Source organism: Dasypus novemcinctus, chromosome 19 (assembly GCF_030445035.2).
Source record: "Dasypus novemcinctus isolate mDasNov1 chromosome 19, mDasNov1.1.hap2, whole genome shotgun sequence".
In the NCBI taxonomy this organism is placed as follows: Eukaryota; Metazoa; Chordata; class Mammalia; order Cingulata; family Dasypodidae; genus Dasypus; species Dasypus novemcinctus.
In genome coordinates, this window is record NC_080691.1 from 29462060 (window position 1) to 29487275 (window position 25216).

The window sequence follows — 25216 nt, forward strand, 5'->3', positions numbered from 1 at the left end:
GGCAACTGACCTTGTCAGCTGCTGCACCACAGAGACAGGGAAGACCGTGTGTGGACAGTGGTCCTCCTGGGTGCCCCCTGGTACTCTCTTGCTCAACTAACTAGGAATGGACATGTGCAGTGACCCAGACCGGAGTGGGTCCACAGGAGGCTCAGAACTCTCAGGAGCAACGACTGGGGGTCCACCACCAAAGAAGCTGTGGACCTGCCGAGGGGAGCACCGAGCATGAGGGGAATTTAATGAGGACCCTATCATTCTAGAAAATATTTGGTCCATATGATCAAAAAATAATAATAGCTAGCATTTATTGAGCACTTGTTTCCTGCCAGATACTGTGCTAAATGTTTTCTGTACATTATGTCATTGTGCTGTGTGGACTATTCTGCCCCTTCTATAATGAGAAAACACCAGCCTTGAGAGGATTAGTTACTTCAGTGGCTGAGTTGGGATTTAAACACTGACTTAACTAGTACTCTGTGATGGGTTGAATTGTGTCTCCAGTATTAAAATCCTAATCCCCGTGAACCCAGAATCTGAATTTAGATAGAAATGGAGTCATTGCAGATGGAATTGGGCAAGCTAAAACGAACTCAGGCTGAAATAGTGCGGGCTGTTCGTCCAGTGTGGCTGGTGTCCTTGAAGGAAGCAGGGAGGAGCGAGACACAGAGAGCGAAGATGGCCATGGGACGACAGAGGCAGAGGGTGAGCTATGCCACAAGCCGTGGAAAGCCAAGGCTGCCTGGCCCCTCGGAAGCCTGGGGGAGGCACGGGATCAAGTCTTCCCTACAGCCTTCAGAGGGAGCCAGGCCCTGCCGACCGTGGCTTCAGACTTCTAGCCACAGAACGGTGAGCTGCTACGTTTCTGTTGGTTGAAGCCCCCCGGTTTGTGATACTTTGCTATGGAAAACTTGGGAAACTAAGACAGGTGTTGGTACTGGGAAGTGAGGTGCTGCTGCAGCAAATACCTAAAACCATGGCGGTGGCTTTCGAATGGGGTGACAAATGGAAGCTGGGAGAATTTTGAGGTGTTTGATAGTAGGAGCCTAGATGGCCTTGAATTTAAAGGGTATTCTGGTAAGGGCTCAGGAAGAAGTGAGGAGAGCTGTCGAGAAAGCTTTGATCGTCTTACGGATCATCGAGAACAGAGGAGCATGGCCCAGCCAACACCTTGATATGGACGTCTAGCCTCCGGCACTGTGGGACAGTAAAACCCCTGTGTTGTGATACTTTGTCATGGCAACCCTAGTGCTAAGACGTATTCCTTTTTTTTTTTCCTTATAGGAATATAATTATTTATCTATTCACTGATTTTTTTTAATTTTTAAAATTTTTTTTATTTATTAAACTCTTTTTTTAAAGATACATAGATCACAAAAAATATTACATTAAAAAATATAAGAGGTTCCCACATACCCCACCCCCACTCCTCCCACATCAACAACCTCTTTCATCACTGTGGCACATTCATTGCTTTTGGTGAATACATTTTGGAGCACTGATGCACCGCATGGATTATAGTTTACATGGTAGATAACACTCTCCCCCAGTCCATTCAGTGGGTTATGGCAGGATATGTAATGTTCAGCATCTGTCCCTGCAATATCATTTAGGACAACTCCAAGTCCTGAAAATGCCCCCACATCTCCTCTCTTCTTCCCTCTCCCTGCCCTCTGCAAATACTGTGGCCACTTTCTCCAGAGCAATGCTACAGTTTCTTCCATTACTAGTCGCAATAGTTCTATAGTAGAATACCAGTAAATTCACTCTAATCCATATTTTATTCCTCTATCCTGTGGACCCTGGGGTGGTGATGTCCACTCCACCTCTATATTGAGAGGGGGCTTAGACCCACACGGTTAATGAATGCAATTTTCCTGCTTCAGTTGTAGGCCCTCTCTTGACTCTCAGCCTCTGCCTGGAAAGAAACTTAATGGTATCTAGTCTAACACCCTGTGGCAGTGTGATATTATTGAATTCCAAAAAGAAATACTAATTTTGTTTGTAAACTGGTCTGTTCCTCTGGGCCTGTGATATCCTTTGATTGTATTAAATTCAGAAGTTTCACTTTTACTTGATTAAATTGAGATTAGGGCTTTGATTCAGCCAGGGCAGTAGGCCCTTGAGTGCCCGCCCCCTTGGTGAGTGGACACTTACCCAGAAAATGACGTGACGGAGGAGAGAGAGAGTTGTGATGCTGGAGTCCTGGGGGAGAGAGCTGAGCTGTTTGCCTGACTGTACAGCTGGCCTTGTGGAGAGAGCAGAACAGCTGAGCCCAGAAAGAGACAAGCCCCAGGAAGAGAGAGAGGTCTTATGTTAGCCTGCAGCTGAGACCGGAAGAAGCTGGGACCACGGAGCCTTAAAAGGAAGAGGAAGCCTGAACCCTCGCAGAGACCAGCAGCCTTCTTGCTCCAACACGTGGCAACAGACTTTGGTGAGGGCAGTAACTTACACTTCACGGCCTTGTGACTGTAGGCTTCTACCTAAATACCCTTTATAAAAGCCAGCAGATTTCTGGTACTTTGCATCAGCACCCCTTTGGCTGACACCCCAATTGAGGAGGTGGGCCTTCTCCAGCATCTGGTTGTACACCACTGGCACTACGGAGCTCATCCTCTCCCCACAGGAGACAGAGAAGGGACATAAGGGACATGGAGCACCTCCTGGGTACTGGGCTCCATACTTTCATCATTTCACTTCCCAGCTGTATGAGCTGAGCATGACCCTCACCACTTCTATACATGATGACATTGAGACTCGGAGAGGGGAAGTGACTTGAACAGGGTCTCGTCGCTAGCAGAGAGCAGAGCCGGGATTGGAACACGGGTCTCTTCAACTCCAGTGCCCTTGCTACTTCCAGTTCTCACATGGCTCTGATAGGCAGGTGTAGCAGTTTAATATTATTGATGAATTCCAAAAGAAATATTGGATTATGCTTGTAATCTGATCTGTACCTGGGCATGATGGAGTTATGATTCGGGTGTTGAGTCCCCACCCCTTGTGATAAAAGGCATGGCAAAGGACAGAGTTGAGGGTTTCTGATGTTGGGATTTCTGATAGTTTGATGCTGAAGACCTGGGATGTTAGCACCCAGAGGAAAGAGAAGCCAGCCCCAGGAAGGAAGGAACCCTGAAGCCAGAGAAAAGCAAGCCCCAGGAACGTAGGAACCCAGGAAGCCTGAACCCTCGCAGACGTCAGCAGCCATCTTGCTCCAGATAGACTTTGGTGAGAGGAGTAACTTATGCTTTATGGCCTGGTATCTGTAAGTTCCTACCCCAAATAAATACCCTTTATAAAAACCAACCAGTTTCTGGTATTTTGCATTAGCACCCCTTTGACTGACTAATACGGCGTATATCAATAACAAAAGTAATAAGAGCCGGCACTGAGGGAGCACTGCCTTGGTGCTAGGCATTGTGCTTCATGGGTGCCATCCCATCTGATTCTCCTTAGAGTCCTATGAGAATTATTATCCTTGAGGCTCCTCAGTGACCAAAGTGATCCGCTGCATGAGCAGTTCCGCATATTGAGCTCAAAGCCTCTTTCTGTTCCTTGGGCTCATATAGAACTGGCTGAAGCCTTCTTTACCAAACCTGTCTCTCAAAGCCATACGAAGACAGCCCTTTGTTCTGCTTGGGGCCGAACGTTTCCCATTCTGCCTTGTTTTCTCCCCCTCTCTCTTCCCGGGGCCCCATTCTCTGAAAACGAGTCTGTTTATCTGCCTCTTTCAGAAAGCGCTCGCTGGTTGCTTAATGCTGCCCACAGAGGAAGCCGGAAACCGAAACTCGCGGTGAAAGGGAGGGTCAGACTCTGTCTTCAGGCAATGGCAAGAAAGGAATGATTTCCAGGCATCTGCGGCTGGAGCTGCTTGCCGAGGCATTTTGCATTCTGTGGGATGTCAGCCTGCGGCCTTCACAGGAGAAGGTGAGCTCATTAAGTGGCCATGACGATATCAGAATCCTCAGCAGCTCAAAGTTTAGGGAGAAAACACGAATCAGGTTGATCCAGGGTGAAACAATGCCAAGGCAGGCAAATTAGAACACACGCAATAAACCTGCCCCAAGCTGGGAGCCTACCACATAGGGTTGTTTGGAAGCGTTAAGTGAATTACTGCTTAGTAGAGCACCTGGCAGAGAGCAGGTGCTCCATAAACATTAGCTATTATTATTATCTGCTGTGAAATGAACTCTGTACTGTGAGAATTAGCCAATCCTTCCTGGGGAGGGCATGTCAGGAAATAATAATAGTTACCCCTTAACCAGGACTGCCCATTTGCTCAGCCTTGATATACATTATCTATTTTAACCCTTGACAATCCTTGACAACCTGTGGTAAAGTTATCGCCATTTTAAAGATATGGGCGACTAGGCTCAGAAAATTTAGGCATCTTCATCTAACAGCTAGATAGTAAGAGCTTGGGTTTTAGAATCAGACGGTTCTGGCTTCAAGTCCCAGCTCAGGCCTTCGTTGTGTGACCTTAAGCACGTCACTTAACTCTATTCCTCGATGTCCTCATCTGTAAAACCGGGTAATAGAGAACCTTCTTTGAAGTGTGTTGTGAGAGTTGAGTTAGTATATGTAGAATGCTTAGAACAGTTATGTATACGTGTGTGTAGATTGCTGGGCTTTGAAAGAGGAGCACGAATTTGCCAGGTGGAGAAAGGGGGCGGAGGCAGAGCGGAGAAATAGGCATCGCAGGTTAAAGTAATTGAGAAACCGAAGACAGACATGAAACTCTCAAACCCAAGACACCAGAGAGCATCAGAAGAAGCAAAGAGAGTTTTAAGAAAAGGAGTCATTTGTCATTGGGAGGAGAGAAGGATCGGGTCTTCGGGGCCTTAGAGAGGAAACCAAAGTTTGGAGAACACAGCTCCCTGGCCCGCAGCCTGCTGCAGCAGCCAGTCGCATTCCTGGAAGCTCACGACCCCGCCCCCACCAATCCCAGCCAATAGGAAAGCCCTCCGCGGCGTCCCGTCACCCGGCAACCGACGTGGCCCCAGCACGCAGTTAGCGGCCGTTTTGTCTCCCTGGCGTGGGGCGCTTGAGCCCCGCGTTGGGGCTACCCTAGTCCCCTGCTCCGCGGACGTTTTTGAAGGATGGGCAGCTGGGGGCCCCTAGTGGGGCCCCCCTCACACTTTGTCAGTGGAGTTTTATTTTTTTAGATGATGTTTTATTTTGTTTATAGGAGAAAAAGTCGCCCCCTTCTGGAGAGGGGGGAGAGCTCATACAAGACTGTAGCTTTCTAGAAGGTGAATAATTCCAGACTTGCCTGATTCCACTTGTCCGGACTTCCTTTTCCTGCCTGTGGGAGATCCAGATCACTTCCTTTCCCATAACAATTTGGACCGAAACGCCTTCGGGGGTCCTTGTAATTGGAAGTTAGGAGTCAGAGAGAGATTGCTGGCGCCCCTCACACCTGTGGCCGCTGACCTAGAAGACGCGGGATAAGCCCTTCCCTTGAGGGTGCAGGCCCAGCCCGAAGAATTTCAAAGATGACCAAGGTACCAGCCACCAAGAAGATGCAGACTTCTGCCAACTTGGGCGCCCTCTGGCCCTTTCATGCTTCAAATAATCTAACCCAGGTAAGTCTCCCCTGTCTACTGAATCCAAGCTTGTTTTCAAGAAGAGGCGAATGGAAATAGCATCCAGACTAACAAGGGAGAGGGAAGAGATACTCACGGTGTATCAATGGTTGGTTTCCCATAGAATGAAAATGTGAGCCAGCGCGGCAAGGTGGGCTAACCTGTTAGCCAGTAATTCCAAAATGGCGGCATAAATTGGCAGTGACACCGTGGAAGAGCAGGGGAGAAAACATTCAGATGCATCGTAGGCATGCTGTTGCAGAAGCTATTTTCAGAGATCCGCTGGGCGGGGGAGGGTGCACGCTGCCTTTATGGTGAGGCTGTAGAATGTCAAACTTCCGGGTTTGAAGCCCGCCTGGCTTTGCTGCTCACCAGCTGTGTGACATTAGGCAAGTTGCTTAGCATCCCTGAGCTTTTCTTTCCTCGTGGGCAGAAATCACACGAGGACTAAATGCAGCTAAGACCGCGAAATTGGTTAGCGGGATGCCTGGCAGGTAGGGCTTGATCATTTCTGTATGTGGCAGGAGATACTGTTGTTGATCTGAAAGACAAAAACCGGCATGGAGTTAAGGACTGAGGCCAAGTCTTTCTGCTTGAAATGATTCTAGCTGGGTAAGCTACAAATAGAAATGAGCCTTCGTTATTGTACCCTGGAGCCTTTACGTGTCACCACGGATTGGCCAGTGGGAGAGAAGATCAAAGGCTCTCCCAGCCTGCAGTGGCACGTCTTGTGGCTCAGAAGTCATGTCCCAGGAAGGAGTGTCCCGCCATTGAACAAAGGAGAGCTGAAGACTCGCTCACCTTTACGTGGTGGTCCAGCATGCTCCTTCGCCTGTCTCTCTTTCGGATTAACGCATCTTTACGTGCCCTCATTGCTCGGTCCAGGTCACTCTGCAAGGGGCGGTCACCACACATCCCCTTTTATCTCAAAATGCTACATAGAAATCTGTTGGATCCAGAGTAGCCCCCCTCTGAATAGAGCAGGGGCCTTGGGGGGAAGAGTGAAGGAAAGAATGAGGAGCAAGGTTGACATTTGCGGAGCAGAGGTTTGAACCCAGGATCTGCCTCTTGCCACCCAATGACCTTGAGCAAGTTGCCTGTCTTCTCTGTGCCAGTGTTGCCATCTGTAAAATGGGTGTATGAGATTGCTGTGTGCATCCAATGAGTACTTCTAGGACAGTGCCTGGCCCTCCATAGTATACACTTCCTAGATTTTAGTTACATTATTTCCTTCATTTAGCAAATTTTTTTTAATTTATTTCACTCCCCTTCCCCCCCCCCCCCCAGTTGTCTGTTCTCTGTGTCCATTCGCTCTATGTTCTTCTGTGACCCCTTCTATCCTTATCAGTGGCACCGGGGAATCTGTGTTTCTTTTTGTTGCGTCATCTTGTTGTGTCAGCTCTCTGTGTGTGTGGTGCCATTCTTGGGCAGGCTGCACTTTCTTTTGCACTGGGCGGCTCTCCTTAGGAGGCTCACTCCTTGCGCATGGGGCTCCCCTACACAGGGGACACCCCTGTGTGGCAGGGCACTCCTTGCATGCATCAGCACTGCGCATGGGCCAGCTCCACACGGGTCAAGGAGGCCCGGGGTTTGAACCGCAGACCTCCCATGTGGTAGACAGATGCCCTATTCACTGGGCCAAGTCTGTTTCCAAGCAAATATTTTTGAACCCAGAAAAGGAGACCCACTATATTTTTAGAAAGATCTTCCCCTAACAGGAGAAACCTTGACTTCCAGCACAGTAAGTTTCCATATGAAACAATTATCCTTCTTGTCCAGATAGAAGAAATCGGGGCCTGAAGCAGTAAATGCCCTTCCGTGGCAAGCGAGTGGTCTTTGTTAGAAGTGAGCTCAGTGCCCGGTGATGTATCTGGCCTCTAACCACTGAGAATATACCCCCTTGCACTAAATCACTGATTACCCTGGACACATAGACGATCTAATGACCACTTGAGATTCAGTTCTGAAGAATCCCAAGCAGCCGCATCTTTGTTCTTATGTCACTCATGACTTAGGCTGGGAGAATAGCAATGACTCCTTTGCCCTCTCCGAGGGGTTCTTCTGGGCTCTTGTTACTGCCTTGGACAACTGCAGAATCCAAGGTGGTTGGGTTTTTTCCTCTTCAGGCCCCAAGACTTTGGACTTGCATTGCTTGCCTTGGTGCATCTTACTACGTCTAATTGCAGGCCCCGTGACAGTGGGCTCCCCCAGGGTAAATCAGGAAGCTGGGAAGGGACTCTCAGGGAAATTATAGGCATTTTCTTACCGCTGGACAAAATGAAGCCAGCTCTTTGTCCCATCTGCAAAAAGGCAGAAGTGTGCTGTGGGGGCACATCGAAGGGTCTTGTTGAGATGGTAACAATAAGCCTAGTTGCTAGTTCTGAAGTCAGTCAAATCCCCCTTTTGACATGTTCCAGTGTGAGCATCTATGAAACGGGTTGAACAGTAACAGGGTCTACTGCATGGGCGCATGAGAAGGATTAAGTAAAGCAACGCATGTGAAATCCTGAGCACAATCCCTGGTACTCAGCGAATGCCCAATCAGTGGGGACGGTGATTATCATCATTACTTGGGCTCCTCTCCCACCTCTCACTGGACACCAGTGCCACCGTCACCATTTTGGAGAAGTAGGCAGCCCAGATATGACGTCTAAAGCAAGCTAAGGGAGTGAGGCCATGTCCCAGCTTAAGGGTAGAAGGAAGGCACGCAGGTCTGGGACTATTTTTAGAACTGGTATGAGAGTATATTTGCATACCTTGCCTTACCTTTTAAGAAAGTGTCCATCCTGATGGCAAAAATGCTTTACCCAGTTAAAAACCTTAATTGGAGAAAAGGATGGGTGTGTCTGTGCATTGTTTGAGGACCTCTGGGTTTGGTTTTCATCTCAATCCCAATACTTATGTTTGAATCCCATGGAGAATCAGGGAATATTGAGAAAGAAAATAAGGTTACCCTGCATGTTAATTAGGAATGTTTTTGGTTGCAAATAGAAGAAACACTGAAAAGCTGTTGACATACCTAAGTATTATTTTTCTCATGTAAAGAGTCTAGAGGTAGCTGACTGCTACCTGGTTCAAGAGTTCATTAATGTCAGGACTGGCATGGCCTTGTCCTCATTCTCACAAAATGGCTGCCCCAGCTCCAGGCATCACATCTACATTCTAGCAAAAAGAGGGAAGAATAGAGAGTAAGAGCTGCATTTGTCCCTTTTAAGAAGAAAGCAAAGGCCTTCCAGGGAAGCCTCTTATGTCTCATTTTCCTCTTCTGTCTCATTTGCCAGAAGTGTGTCAAATTTTCCAGCTATAAGGATGGCAAGAAAAGTTTGTATCCAATGTTAGTGTGGAAAACAGGGGCAAGGGAGAGGTGACAGTGGAGATGGGCCTGGGATTGACTACCCAGCAGGGACTGGCACATATGATTTCACAAAATCTCTGTAAGACATTGGGAGCCCCAAGCAATGCACTGACAGAGAGCGATCCCAAAAGAGAGGCATCCCCTATCGTACACAACTGCCTGGAAATCCCAGGGGCATGCTCTGCTCCATAACGGCCCCTACGAACAGCAGCAGTACCCAGCAGGGGGCTGTGGGCACCACGGGAAGGGTAGAGGCTCCCGGCGGGAATGTGCATTCACTCAACTGATTCATAATTAGCAGCAGATATGTGCCAAGCACTGTTCTAAGTGTTGGGGATACAGAATTAAATAGAGACAAACAAATGGAACACCCTTCTGGGAAGTGGGGGGAAAAAACAACTTACTGTATTGAAGAGGGAGCTGAGCTAGTGGAAGACGGGCCACCTTTATCCCTTAGACCCCCATCTGTTTTCACCGTTTGGTAGGGGCTGAGGAACTCTGTTTAGACAAGTCCTTCCACAACTGTGGAAAGAGACCAATTCTCGACCCTCTTTCAACATTTCCCCCCGCCTCCCAAGACCCAGCCGTCAGCTGCTAAATTCAAAAGCTGCAGGAATCCATATGGAGTTCGGTGGCAAGTAGCACTTACACAAAATCTGACAGAAGCCAATTAAACCTTCCTCGGACCAAATAAACCAACAGGCTTTTCTCGGCGATCTTTCTGACAGCTAAATTCAAAATCATAATCGTCGGTAATGGGATAACTTCTATCACGAGATGGTGGCATTCTCCCTTCTAAATTCCCGTTTTCAAACTCCGCTGGGAAAACGTCTCGCGGGGCTCAATTTGGATGTAATGTGTTCCTGCCTAAACGGGAATTTATGCAATTGGTGGCTTTTATTTAATAACTCGAAAATTAGCCACGTCTGGCGATCCCCTTGCAGGCCTGGACGTGCCTCGGGTTTTCTGGATTTCAAAAAGTGGGAAGAGCGACGGGGCCGGGGCGGTTTCTGGGGCGCGTTAGGCCTTGTCAGGACCTTCCAGGGCCCGCAGGGGGCGGCAGCTCAGTGGCAGGAAGGACGGAGGGCCTGCCCCACGGGAGCCTCGAGCAAGTCCGGGGTACCCTCGGGGGGCTTAGGTACAGAACACCTCTCCTTGTGATGGATGTCTGGGGGCCACGCAGATGAGTCAGACCTGGCCTCTTCCTTCCGGGAACTCCCATTTCTACTGGGCAGCAAATTCATAACCAAGTGTGACTCGAGGTGGCAAGCAAGACATACCAAAGAGAAGGGCGGCCGATATAGGGGTGCCTGGGGGTGGTCCACTGTGTGGGAAGAGCTGTCGAGTGGAGCCATCCGATCTGGATCACGGCCTTGAGGTGAGGTCAGCACGGGGCGATGCGAGCCCCCCAGCCAAAGCCAGGATTTCCTGTCCCGTGTGTGTAAGGGGGGGATTACCATTCTCCCCCAGGAGCAGCTTCTTCCTGGGTTCCCTGTCTAAGGAACTGCTCCCCGCAGAGCTCCGGCAGGTCAAGCCCTCCTACCTCTCTGCCTCCATCCTCAAAGCCATGCACTTTCTCTCCCGGGTGGCTGGTAAGTTAGGGGGCACTCTCTGCCACGAATTCCCACTGAAGATTTAAATGACCGAGGAGCAGGCTTTCTCACCCTCGGCGCTAGTGATATTTTGGAGGATTCTTTGTTGGGGGGGAGGGCGTCCCGTGCATTGTAGGATGGTGAGCAGCGCCCCTGGCCGCCACCCACTCGATGCCAGTAGCACCCCCCTCCCTGGTTGTGGCAACCAAAAATGTCTCCAGGTATTGGCAAGTGTCCCCTGGGGGGCGGGGGGTGTAGCAAAATCATCCCTCTCCAATTGAGAGCCACTGCGCTGAAGCCATCCAAAACCCCGAGGCGGGGCGTGCTCACGCGATGGAGAGCGCTTCCCTATCTAGATAAGGCGCCGGCAGGTACCCCTTGTTCAGGCAGCCGCCTCGCCATCCCCCCCCCACTCATCAGCTGCCCTAATGTAGGTTCTGTGGCTGCGACCTCCTTCCCAGGGCCACCAGCGGGCCCCGGGCACCCCCATCTCTAGCTGGACCAGCCCGTCAGCTCCGTAACTACGCCCCTGACCGCCAAGCAGACCTCCCTCCAAGCCGTTCTCTTCAGATGAGAGGACATAGTGTCATTTCCCTGGTCAAAACAGCGCGCGCGGCTCTCCAGTGCCCTCAGAATTAAGATTGCTATCTTTAACAAGGTTCAAAATGTCTCGCCTGATCCGGTCCCTGTCAGCGTGAACTTCTCCAGCTTCTCTTGTCACTTGGTCCATACCCAGGAGCCAAACTGGTTTTTTTTTGATATGCGATGTTCTTCCTCTTCCTCTTCCTAGAATGTATTCATGTTCTCTCTCTCTCAGATCCTTCCTGCGTAGTCTTCTTCGTTAAGCCGTCCCTGACCACCACCACCCAATCTAGATCACACGTGCTTCCTCCACACCACGAAAGCCCCCATCATAGCCCTCCCCACATGTCATTACCTATTCAGAGGCCATCTTCCTTGTAGGTCCTACCGTAAGCCATAGAGTAGATGCTCCATTAAGACTCGGATGAGCAGACTGCAGCTTCCTTGTCCAATCGTCATCCGTTAATTAGCATCAAAGGCAAGCCGGTCCTACCTGGGATTGGTCACAGGACCTTGCGTTCCCGGTGGAACGTAGGGGGGAATAGCTCAGAACTGCCTCTCGAGACACCTTCCCTGACAAAGCCAAATCTTGATTGAATTTCCATGGCAAGATGTTTCCAGAGCATTGAATGGTAGTGGGCACTCACAGCCTAGAATTAGGAGGTCTGGTTTTAATCCCAGCTGTTCAGACAAATCACTAACCTTCCTGGTTTCTTCATCTTTATCTGAAGAACCAGGGATTCTAACTCGGCAATTAATATCTGAGCTCCTTCTTTGCTTGTGTGACTTTAAAATGCAAAAGTTTTAAAAAGGTGGCTACCACTTTTTGAGCATCTATTATGTACCAGGTGCTTTGCAAATTTTATTCAGGTTAGCTCCCCAATCCTGTGGGGCAGATGCAATCATTACCCCACTTGTAGAGATAAGGAAACTGAGGCTTTGAGAGGTGTTGTAACTTGCCCAGACATTACCCAGGTGGGCAGGCGATGAATCTGGGATTTGGGTCCTGGACTGGCCAAGAACTGAGAGCCTGTGCTCTTAGGATCACCCTGGCCGCCTGCAGTGAGAAAGGGCAGAAGACAAATCTTCCTCTAGAAGGGCATCTCCCAATGCATATTTTAAAGGAGTATATTCAGAAGTCTCTGGCGGAAAAAAGAAAGTGCCAATTTTAGCTGCAGGCAGTGCAAACAAGAATGTGACTGTGCCGTGACCAGACAAGGACATTTGCATTTTCTTGATCTCCTGCTAAAATATGCCAGCGAGCTTTTCTGTCAGTGGAAGTCTAGCGAAGAGGGGACCAAAAAAAGCTTTTTAAGTGGCTTCGCCTCATCTTTCTAAATAATGCTCATTTCAATGAAGATTTATAAGCCGTTTCTAATTAGAGTCACATTTCTAAGAAAGGCCTGTTTGGATCGCGGGTCAATACACTGCCAAAATCTGCTAGATCACACTGAGAGGAAGGCAGAGCCCAGCTAAGACGGAGGAGGTCCTGGGGTGTGTGGCTGCGATGTGCATCATCGCAAACAACTTACCTGGGGTGAAGAATCTGGGTACGTATCGAGTTAAATGGATTCACTCTGAATCCAAGCTCTGACCTGCTGAATCTTTTGTTTCCCACAAAACATACCTTGGTTCCCCGTTGCCTGCTTGTCGGTCTGAGTCCACCACTAGACTTGAAGTTCCTTGAGGGCAGGGACCCCGCTTTGCCCATGACTCTGTCCCCAGGGCCCTTTGCAGCTCCTGGCACTGGGTAGAAGCCGCACGTTCTCCCTTTTCAGGATCACGGACGGCTCCGCGACAGCGTCACTAGAGAGCTGTCCTGCCAGCACGCATCGCTGCGGTTCTTGGGCTTAAGACCCTGCCGGCGCCCCACGTCATGGTGCCCACGTGGCTGAGCACAGGTCGCAAGTGCCCCGGGATCGGTGCTCCCAAACCCTCTCCTCATCCCTTTTTTTGCTCACCTTTTGTCCACATTGCACTTTTGGCACTTTCTGGAACATTCCATGTTCTCTCGGACCTTTACGTACGCTTCCGCTCTGCTGCAAACATTTTTCCTCCCGCGTTCCTCTGGGCTCACTCCTTTTGGTCCCAAGTTAGAAGACCCCCATCTCCACCAGCTGAGTCAGACGCCCCTCCTCTCTGACTCAAGGCATCTGGAACTTCTTGTGGCACTGGCCCTTGTCATTCGTTATGTGCCCATCTCCCCCACTGACACGTTCATCTCGAAATCTCCAGCACCCGGCATGTGTCTGGCCCATAGAACAGCCTGAGTGAAAATGATGAGTTTATTTAACGCGTGTTTATTGGCTGCCTACTTTGGGCGAGATGCCGTGATAGAATTGAAAAGATCTCTCTAGCATGGAGCTTATGTTCTGGTGGGGCTAGGTGAACTGAGTATATAAATGAATAATAAATGGGCTGTATCCTTTTTACTCAGCTGTATAACAACATAACTGAGTTAGTTACTGGAAGATGGTATAGCATAATGGTTAAGAATCAGGGTTCTGGAGTCAAACAGCCACTGTCTATGAAATCGACACTATTCAATTATTTTTGAGCCCCCCAAATGGCAGTTCACCTTAAGACCTGCCCTGTGACCTCAGGCACATTACACTCCATGCCTCAGTTTCTTCATCTCTCATAGGGAAATTACAATTCCTGCCTCATGGCGTTTTTGTGAGGATCCATGGGACAATGCTAGGAAAAGTACCTGGCACGTAGTAATTGCTCATTAAATGTTAGCTCTCAATATTTCTACTTTGGGATCAAAGCCAGTGGTCCCCAAATATCATCAAGAATTAAAACATTTAAATGCTGATATTTCCAGAGATGACGGCTTTCCTGCTGATCATTTTTTTATGCATTCAGGCAAAGGCAGCTAATAGAGTGATGTGACTAAAATGTTTCATTTCTAAGAGGCCCTTGAAGAAAATGCCCGAAAGGCAATTAGCACATGACTGTTCTCTTCTGTGGCTGTTATCAGCTGATCCCATCCTCTGCTAATCAAACTGCTGCTTTGATATTTTTTGACATTTTAAAAGAGGCTTCTGGAAACCCAGGAAGCAATGCTTATTGACGGGTAGCAAGGAATCTGAGAGAACGTGAATCTGGAATCCTCATAGGGGATGGGAAAAGGGGAGTCAGGGGGCATTCTGTGGGATCTGTGGGAACTTAAGCCCAAACGTCCTCCTCACTTCCCTCCCTGCCCCAAACCAACAAATAACCCTCCTAACCCTTTTTCTTCAGTTCCAAGACTAGGGATTTAAATTGTCTCAGTAAAACCACAATGCTTGAGTTTCCTTGCCTGACCAGACAAACTCAGGGCTGACTGACTCAGCACAAGGTTGGTGGAGTCATTCCAGGGTTTGCCAGCTGCTCGCCTGCTGTGTGGCCTCAGGCTAGCTGCTTCACCTCTCTGACGCAGAGTTTTCTCGCCTGTGAAGATTCAAAATAATACCCGCTAAGGACAGGATGCAGAAAAATAGCTGAGATTGATTTGTGATTACTAGTCTACCTTTGCATGCTTTATGTGTGTCCCAGCTGCCTCATGTTCTGTTGTGCTTAGTGTCAGCGTGAGTTTTTCTTCAAAGAAAGGGAGTGCGGTGTTGAGAAAAATCCATCACCCGGTGAATCATTATTCTTCCAAGGTTTTCTGGGGACAGCAATATGAAGTATGCTTTTGTGTGCTCCACAGGGTCAAAAATGATGTCAGTATTTAAATAAATAAACAAATGATACATTATATAGCCATGAGAGTGATAACAGAAATAACTGGTATCGTGGGTTGAGTGCTTACTCAGTGCCATGTGCCATGTTAAGCCCCCATGTGAATTATCCAGTTTCATTCACCATACGAGGCTAAGCGGTAGGCACTCTTACTCCCATTTTACAGGTGAGAAAAGCGAGCCTCACAGAGGTTAAATTACTTAACCAGAGTCACACAACTAGTTGGTGCATCATCTGGTGCACCAAGTTAGTCAGACTGCAAAGCCCCCGTTCTTACCCATTGTGCTGCTTTGATTCACAAGGCAAGTCTGGCTTTTTTCCAGGGTGGGTGGGTTGAGGGAGAGCATGCCCTCCCTCTTAAAAGAAGAGCAGAAAGAGGGAAAGCCACCCACTTTTGAGGGTTTGGGGTGGGGAAATTACTGGCTGCGTCCTATAGGCTACTCACTTCTGGCTTGTCCTCACCCACCGAGGTCAAAATTCAGGTCCACCCGTACTCCACTCACCTTCCCAGACATTGTCAGCCACCACCCCAGAAGCCCCTGGGTTGGGCAACTCGCAGACATGCCACGAGGACTCTCAACTCACTCCAGCCTCTGCCAAAAACCTCCAGAAGCCTCCATCCTTTCTTTCGTAATGTCAGTAATGTAACGTGTTCATTGAATTAGAGTTGTCCTGGGTGGTGCTGCAGGGACGGATGCTGGACGTTGTGTGTCCTGCCATGGCCCACTGGGTGGACTGGGGGAGAGTGTGGACTACAATGTGGACCACTGTCCATGTGGTGTAGTGGTGCTCCAGAATGTATTCACCAGGTGCAGTGGACGTGCGGCGATGATGGAAGAGGTTGTTGATGTGGGAGGGGTGGGGTGAGTGGGGTGGGGGGTATATGGGGACCTCCATATTTTTTGAATGTAACATTTAAAAGAAAGTAAAGAAGAAGAAGAAAAAAGAATGTAGCCTGGGATCTAATCAAAACCCAAATTTTTGTCTCCCGTTGCTCCCTTAAAATAATTTTCAGTGGAGGAAGCTCTTCTCAGGCCCCAGCATGGAAACTTGGTGCATCCAGTGCCTCTTCTGCTTACCCATGCCAGTCTCGTGGTCTCTAAGTCTAAAAACACAGTCACGATTCAGAAATTTAAAGTGTCCGGCCAATACGTGAATGTGTGAAGCAATGCTTCAACCAGCCTTCAAGGAAGGCTGCCTTCCCTTCGGTCAAGGGCAGCTTCAGGCCGGCCCCCTGTCCCCGGGGCAGGCGTGGGGAGGGCCCCTTCCTCTGTCCCCTAGAATTCCCCCACTGCGCTTAGCTTTCTAACGGTGGGCGGGAAGGGAAAATGGGGGGCACAGGAAAGTTCTAGATGGCTCTGATGCCCCTGATGTCCAAGCTGGCTCTTTCCCTATGTGTCTCTACTGGCTTTTTGGAAGTTCCTGTTGCGGCACTCTGACTCCGGTGCTACACCATTTCTCCAGCCATCCGCTCCCTCCAGAGTCTGGTTTTCCAACAGTCCACCCCTCCCAGGCCCGTGACATTGGGGTCCCCCAGGCCTCGACGGGCCCCAGGGTTCACACACCCTTGACATACTCTTGGGGACAAGCACCCCTTCCCGACCCTGCAGCAGGGACTCCCCACTCCCTCTCCTGCCCCACAAGCACCCCCCAGCCTGCCTCTGCCCCCTTGTCTTCAGGAGGGTGTGGGCACCCACAGCCCCTGCTGCAGGGGTCACAGTGTAAGCTCTCCAGCAGGCCCCTCCCTCACTTGGTTTGAGGCCAAGGATGAAGCACCCTCTTCCCTTTGGGGCAGGATTCAATGCATCACAGCAGCTGTTGCCCGAGAAGTCTCTTCCCAAAGCCCTCTCTCCCTTCCGCTCTCTGGCTTTATATTCTCAGCATGAGTAAGAACCACAGCGCCTGTTCTTCTAGAGCTATTTGGAGATTCCCTCCCGGCAGCCTCTCTCGCTTTCGTTCTGAGGCCCAGGCCTCTGGAGTCTTGGCTTGCCGGCTAATACCATCCCACCATTTACCGGGCTCACAATGTGCAGGTGACTCACAAACATGACCTCGAAGGCTCACGACACCCCGGTCTACAGGACACTCTCCAAGTTCAGTGCCACACCATACTTGTATAACTCACATCCTGGTGGTGGTTTGGGGATGAATTGTTTCCCCCCCAAAAAAGATATGTTGAAGTCCCTACTCCCAGTAGCTCTAAATGTGACCTTATTTGGAAACAGGGTTGTAGGAATGGAATTTTAGCAGAAGGCTCCAGGTTCTGGGTTTCTAGGTGCTTGGCCATGTCGCATAAAGGAATTTAAGGACACCCCAAAGGGTAAGCAAGGGAGTTAAGAGTTTACAGTGATACCTTGCTACTCGTTGTTAATTGGTTCAGGGAGGTGCAACAAGCACCAAAAATAACAAGTAACAAACAAATTTTTCCCATCAGGAATAATGTAAATAAATTGAATGCATTCCCAAACCAAAGACCATGCACATTTTAAGGCACTATGTGAAACGATAGGGTTGTACATCATTACTTTACATGAGAAATAGACCTAAAAATTAATACTTAGGTTAAATAAAATAAAGACTTCATTTTACCCGTACTGAGGAAGAGTCCATGGCCTAATGGGGAGGTGGGAGGAGAGTGGTGAGGAGGAGAGGTCCCACGGAGGGCTGCTTGGAAGGAGAGTCTCCCTCCAATACAACATCAGACACCCACACAGCAAGTGTTCTTTCTCTTTTCTGCCTTTTTTCAACGTGCACCACAGGCTCTGACATACTCTTTGTCACCTTCACTAAAAACTTATCCAAGAAGGACTGCTTCTGTCGTCTTTTCAGAATTCCTCAAAAGTGTGAAATTGTTTGGTCATTCAATAAGTTCACATTTTTACTTCTCAGAGCTTTGTCTGGATGGTACTTCTCCACAAAGTTTTGAACTTCTGCCCATTTTGCACACATTTCTTTTATGAAGGAACCAGGGACAGCCTCCTTTCACTCCTCCTCACCTGAAGAAATCTCTTCAGCCACCTCTTGTGGCTGCTCCTGACAGCGATAAAGCGGAGCTCCTCCAGGAAGGCGTCCTCCAAGCCTGGAGGGCAGGCAGGCACGTTGTCCAAAATCAGGAGAGCTTCCAGAGGCAACTCTTTCTCCAGCAAGGATTTTTTCACTGAAGGACCAAACCATTTATCCACTCGGTGAAAAACTGCCTCGTGACCCAAGCTTTGCTGGTTGCCCTCCACGTCGTGTGGCGTTTGCCTTTTATGACGTTATGCTTCGTGAGGACTCACGGGTTTTCACTATGATAGACTAGTAGAGGCTTGAGTTTTAAGTCCCCACTCGCATTCCCACACAACAATGTCCTTCCTTGGTTTCTGGCCTGGTAAGTATTGCCTTCCCTTTTTCTGTGATGTAGGTCCTGCCTCAGCATGTTTCCGCCAAAAAACTCCGGTCTCATCGCAGTTAAAAACCTGGTGGGAATAAAACCCTCAGCCTCTACGTAGTCTTGAAGTTCACCGACAAAGTCATCAGCAGCCTTTTTATTAGCAATCCCCGCCTCGCCATGCCTCACGCCACTGTAGCTGCCTGTCCCCTTTTTAAAATTATCAAACTAGCTGTGGCTGGTCTTAAAAACTCCCCCCCCCCCCCCCCCGCCGTTGTCTGCTCTGTGTCCATTCGCTGTGTGTTCTTCTGTGACCGCTTCTATCCTTAGCAGCAGCACTGGGAATCTGTGTCTCTCTTTGTTGGGTCATCTTGTTGTGTCAGCTCTCCGTGTGGGTGGCGCCATTCTTAGGCAGGCTGCACTTTCTTTCACGCTGGGCGGCTCTCCTTACGGGGTGCACTCTTTGCACGTGGGGCTCCCCTACGCGGGGACACCCCTGCGTGGCAGGGCACTCCTTGCGTGCATCAGCACTGCGCATGGGCCAGCTCCACACGCGTCAAGGAGGCCCGGGGTTTGAACCACAGACCTCCCATGTGGTAGGTGGACGCCCTATCCATTGGGCCTAAGTCCACTTCCCTTTTCTTTATTCTTAATAATGGTGGAGACAGTTCTTCTAGGCATACCATATTCCTAGCAAGATCAGTAAGGTGAATACCACATAATTACCTATTATTTCCTTTCTTTTGCTCAATGGTGGTGCGAAGTCATTTTCTTTTCTGCTCAGCACTATCCCTGCTCTTTAGCTTAGGACCCATGATGAGAAAAAAACCTGCAAAGATACATAAAATGACCACAGAAACTAAGATAAGACTGCAATGGGGTGTGCACAGGGCAAGAGCTACCACGTGACTAATGATGCATGACCCTCTGTTTTGACTGGAAAGGGTAGCAAGTCACAAGGCAACTGACACTGACAAGTTCTAGTTTGCACATTGAGTACCAAACAAACGATGAGTACTGGGACAAAATTTCCACATCAAAATGCGTCGAGCACCAAATTCTCACAAGGCAGTAGAGTCCCAAGGTATGCCTATATTAAGAAATGAGATAAAGAAAACACACACCGGGAAACTGACTTGGCCCAGTGGTTAGGGCATCCGTCTACCACATGGGAGGTCCGTGGTTCAAACACTGGGCCTCCTTGACCCGTGTGGAGCTGGCCCATGCGTGTGCTGATGCGCACAAGGAGTGCTGTGCCATGCAGGGGTGTCCCCCGCATAGGGGAGCCCATGTGCAAGGAGTGCGCCCCATAAGGAGAGCCACCCAGCGTGAAAGAAAGTGCAGCCTGCCTAAGAATGGCGCCACCCACACGGAGAGCTGACACAACAAGATGACGCAACAAAAAGAGACACAGATTTCCATGCCGCTGACAACAACAGAAGCGGACAAAGAAACAAGATGCAGCAAATAGACACAGAGAACAGACAACTGGGGTGGGGGGTGAGGGGAGAGAAATAAATAAATACATAAATAGATAAATAAATAATAAATAAATAAAATAAATCTTAAAAAAAAAAAAGAAAACGCACACCTGAGACATGGAGGCCAGCCACGCTACCAGGTAAGATGTGCATGTAGGGCCCCGGGGTAGGCCTTTACTTAAGGCCTTCCCCCCCCCCCCCCTTGCTATATTAAGAAGGGATCTCAGCTATTTGCTATCCTGACTGGTTGCCTTTCTACCTCTGAGGCAGGATAGAATAGGGGCCTAAAGAGGAGAGACAGAAGACCTAATAAATTTCTACACGAACACTACCCAGTAGAAAAAGAACTGAAGCAGCATCTTGCTGGACTCACGCGGGCACATTGTCAGGAGACAGCTTGTGGCATTCACCCATCAGCTGTGGAAGCGACCCCAGCAGCTTGTGCCTGCTGACATGCACGAACAAGTTATGGAAATACAGTCTGCACCATCCATCCAGCAGAAAAAAGGATAAAAACAGGAAATTCCCACACCCTCCACCTATTTTCATAAGCCCCTTGCGCAGAAAACTCCAGCAGGAGCAATAGCCATAAGCCAGTCACCACCAGACAGCAACCCCTAACCTCCTGAGAGAATCAAATCATCCAATAGAGCTTCCCTGCTTTGTCTCAAACATGCCAACCTGCACAGACCCTGGAGTCCTGTACTCTCATAGAACAGGGAACCTCAGGGCAGAACACATTTCTCTCTCCTGAGAATGCCCATGCCACTCTGAAGGGAGACTTCTAGTCTCTTACTTTACTCCCCTAATAAATTCTTTGCTTGCCCAATTAATTTGTGGCTCATCCTTGAATTACAACCAAGTCAAGAACCTAGACACCAGCTCTAAGAACACCTTTACCTATTAGGTTTCAGGGAACCAGTCGGGAGGCAGCGCTTCCCCTGAGCCCGGGGATTTCAAGTGGGCGTTGGTCGCCAGGGTCTTTGGAGGGCTGTTCGGCTGTTATGGTTCTGGCCGTGTTCTCCACCGGCTGCCTTCCCTCGGGATTTCTAGGCAGAGTCTCATGGCCTTCTCTGTTTCCCACACTAACCTGCCTCAAAATTAGTTAAGATGAGGTCGCACTGGACTAGAAAGGACCAGTAGGTCCTAATCCAGTAGGATTTAGGTCCTTTAGAGACAAGAAGAGACAGAGACACACAGGGGACAAGGCCGTGTGCAGATGGAGGCAGAGACCCACGCCAGGCAGCTCCGAGCCATGGCACTCCAGGACCGCAGGAGAATGCCAAAAGCGAGGAAGGAGAGCAGGGCCCTGCCGACATCTTCCTTTCAGCCTTCCGGCCTCCAGTGCCGCACAGGAGTAACTTGCCATTATTCGAAACCACCCAGTTTGTGGTACTGTTACAGCAGCCGCAGGAAACAAAGCAGTTGCCGAAGCCCTTTGGGAGCTCATCAGAAGTTCCAGGAGCATTCTGGGGAGGATGTCACACTGTCCACAGAAGTCACGCCGAATGCACATTTCATGGTTTCTCACAAAATGGAGCAGTCTCTTTTTGTCGTTTCCCACCCCTGCACCCCACCCCGTTTTGATATGAAAACATATTCCTCCTGCAAATGGACTTGAAAGGAAGCCAGACCCCACTGTTCCTTATCTTCCTGCGAAGACAGGAAGGTGCTTCTAGCTGTTGAAGGAGCTTGATTTAATCTCTGACCCCTGCCTTAATGAAGCGGTGGGGGTGTTAGTCAGAGGGCAGATGCCCCCTAGGCAGCCAGCCCGGGACTCGGGGTGAATCAGAAATGATCACTCCCCAGAAGGCAGTTTTTATTTCACGGCAGGTTTGGAAGCTACGCTTTAAAAGTCTGTCTCTCTCAGGGAGCAGATGTAACTCAGTGGTTGAGCACCTGCTTCCCACATACGAGGTGCTGGGTTCCATGCCCGGTACCTCCTTAAAAAAAACAAAAGTCTTTCTCTCTCCCCGTCTCCTCCGCCCTTTCTCCTTCCCTTTTGTCAAGGGGCCCAAAAATACTTGTTAGCTCTTCTTATGCTGCCTTTTAGCCTATTTATGAACTTATCATGGCAATTTTATCTGTTTAATAAAGAAAAAAGTCCGAGAAAGCCTGACCACTTGGACCCCGAGGCAAGACAGCCTTTTGGACCAATTGCTAAGCAATCCAATCCACAAACGTGGTTTCATTAATGTCCGCCCTGACTGTAATGAGCCTGTTCTGTAATTGTGTACTTTAGGTAAGTAGATCGTTAGATAAGATTGATAGCAGAGTCACCCGGGTAATGTTTGAAACCAAAAACTGAAGAGCATCGGGGCTGTCTCCAGCTATAAATGACGGGGAACAATTCATGCTGTTTCAGGTAAGGTCTTTCCAGCATAAATCGCCATTTCCTGAAGGTTCACCTTTCTGCTTTAACAAAGGAAAAGAAGGCTTTCTTTCCAGCTACAGCCAGAAGGATGGGGGTTTGTTTATATAAAGAACTTGATGCCAAGTTACAACTCATTCAGATAGATCATGCAGGGTTCTCACAGCTAATTTCTTCATTTTACCAAGCTCAGTTCTCAACAAAGCGTATTATTGGCTTCAAACAATTTTTTTTTTTTAAAAAAAGAGTCAATGCCACAAAGGCCCAGCGGGTTCGAGGAAGAAAGGGCATAGCTGTGCTGAGAGCAAGATTTGCCAGTCTTCCCTCACTGCAGCTTCACCTATGCAGACCCTCAGATTTCCCCAGTTCTGAGAAGCTCTGAAGCTGGGAGCCCACTCCCTGGAGCCATGGGGTCCCAGAGAAACCCTGAAAGGTATCTAACCAGCTTCCAATCCAAAGCAGGAGGGTGCGATAGAAACACTTGCTGGCTCTGGAGTGTCGCTGCTACTTCTCAGCAGTATGATCTTAGGCAAATCACCTCCTACGCCAAGCCTCATTTTCCTTATCTGCAGAAGGAGATAGAGCTAGTTCCTGCTTTGTAGGATCCTGAGAATTTGAGTAATCAGACTCTTCTGGTCGCTGGAAGTTCTTCCTTTTGAGAGGCTTTCTCTGCCTCTCTCCCTGTCTCCTCCCTCCCCAGCTGCATGGGGTTCTACGGTCGGTCGTAGCTTTCAGCACACACCTGCTGGTAAGTCCGGGTTACCACCAGCACTGAGACCTACTAGAGCAGAGACCGCCATTGATAATCTTTGAATTCATTTATTCATCTAACAGCTATTTGTAGCGCACCTACTATGCGCCACTTATTGTTCCTGTTAAGCTTCCTGGGAGACACATAATAAGTATTTGCTGAATAAATTAATCCACCTTCTTCCCCAGATCATGGGCCTATTATCTCCTTGAACTTCTGCATGTTCAGAATAATAAAGCTCCCTTTTAAAATGCATTGCTCTTGGTATTTTCAGAAAGGTTCCACTCATTCTTGCTTTTAGGTTTTCTGGTAAAATTCTAGAGGTCCAGTCACACTTTGGGGGACATATTCTTCATGCCATCTTGGTTGAAATTCCTTGGAGTATCTCAGCTCACCAGGCCTCTGTAGAAGTTAAGGTTTCCTTAGATGCTGTGCCCCTTGCTTGGTTATTAGAAGTCGTCATGGCTATTTAGGCAGAATTTCATTTTTTAGGGTCTCCGCCCATCTAGTGCCTTGTTCCTTTCTGGGACATTGGCCATGCATGAAAATGTTTTACCAGACTTTCAGAACATTTCCCCTCAAGTCATAGTGCGGATTGTTGCCCAGAATTATCTTCCTTCCCAATGCAATATTAATATCCAGATTCTGTGGTTGACTTCTCCCCAAAGTTTCCTTCGAGGTTTTCTCTTTAGTATGTCCTGTCCATTTTTCACTTGAGTCTTGTGTCTGCCCCGAGATTAAATTCCTGGCAATGCAAATGAAAAATATATCAGATGCTTCACTTTGGCTGTATAACAAAAGCCTGAAGAATCAGCCTCTCAGAGTTGAAATATCTTGTGTCAGGACCAATTTTGCAACTTCTTGCATCTGCCTGTGTGTTCTGAAGCTTTTTCCCTTCTATTAGATTTTTTCCAAATAATTTTGTTCCAAGTTGAATGCCTTTAAAATTTTTGTTGAAGTATAAGATACATAGAAAGAGACAAGTATGGCAATGTGAGTGTACAATTAACAGATCTGTGCAAGCTCTTCACCAAAAATCAAGATCCAGAACTCTACCAGAACCCCGGAAGCCCCTCAGACTCCCGCCCAGCCACCACCCTCCTCCCCAGTGGTAACTCTCATCTAGACTTCTGTCACCATCAATACAAGGCCAAGTTCTATATGAACATTGAAGTTCATTCAGAGTTCTTCTCTGAACTTCATGTGAATAGAATCATAAGGTGTATGCCCCCTTTGATCTGGCTTCTTTTGCACAACATTGTGTTTGTGAGATTCATTATGGTTTCATGTGTAATTGTCATTTGCTCATTCTCATGGCTGGGTAGACTTCTACTATCCGAATATTTGTAACTTATTTATTCACTTACTTGTTGAAGGACTTTGGGTTGTGTTTTCTCGGTGGGGGCAGGGGATAGGGGAACTATTACAAAAATGCTCCTGTTAATGATTTTTGTACATATCTTTTGGAGAACTAATGCATAGATTTCTGCTAGTTAAATACCCCTGGGTGGAATTGCTGGCCATGGGGTATACACATGGTCAGCATCAGCAGATGCTGCCAGACAGTTTTTCCGTACCAATTTATACTCCCATCAGTAGCGAACGAGCATTTTGGTTACTCCACATCCTCGCCAACCTTGGTGTGATGGATTTTTTTTATTTTAGCTATTCTGGTGGGTGTTTAAGGGCATCACATTTGTGGCTTTAATTTACCTTTCCCTTACATCTAATGGGGTTGAGCATCTTTTCATAGGTTTATTGGCTGTCTGCATGTACTCTTTCGTAAAGTACCAATTCAAGTCTCTTGCTCATTTTTCCACTTTTACATACATTTAAGATCTCCTCCTAAGTGTAGAAAACTGGCACTTTCAAACACGGTAGGTGGGAATGAAAATCTATACCTTTTTTTGGAGCATGATTTTAAATATATTAAGACTCTTTATTCAGCCATTCAAATTTTACATGTTAATCCCATAGAAATATTCTACCGAATACTGTTCTCCAGGATGTACATCCATAGAGACATACATATAGACGCACACAAGGAAGTTTATTATGGACATATTTTTGTCAGAAATTTTTCTGTTGCAAGTGACAAAAACTCCCTCAAACTTGTACAAGCAAAAAAAAAAAAAAAAGCAGAGACTCAAATGGCAAAAAACACTAGGGGATATGACTTCAGGTATGGCTGGATCCAGGAGCTTACACAAAGTTAGCAGAATCTATCTGTCTATTCATTGTCCCTCTTTCCATCTGTGATTGTTTCTTTCTAAAGTACAAGCTCTTCTAAATGTCAAAATGGCTACCAGCAATTCCGGCCTTAAATTTCTCTTGTTTAGTAACAGCGGGGGTGTGGGGGGGTGGGGGTGGGGATGAAGATTCTCTCTCACAGAGGAGCCATCAAGAGTC

At 48.3% G+C, this 25216-nt stretch overlaps 1 protein-coding gene across 8 annotated transcripts in view; it reads left to right on the forward strand.

The window, feature by feature from the left end:
* The first annotated feature begins 4973 nt into the window (after window positions 1-4973).
* Window positions 4974-25216, forward strand: part of CCDC60 (coiled-coil domain containing 60) — a 182511-nt gene continuing 162268 nt past the window's right edge. For 7 of the 8 annotated variants that reach the window (XM_058281446.1, XM_058281452.1, XM_058281451.1 and 4 more), the window contains exon 1: window positions 5005-5579. In XM_058281446.1, coding sequence (XP_058137429.1) covers window positions 5490-5579 — 90 coding nt within the window. In that variant the 5' untranslated portion in view covers window positions 5005-5489. Of the gene's footprint in view, window positions 5580-25216 lie in introns of all 8 variants that reach the window. The other variant, XM_058281449.2, reaches the window with a different exon arrangement.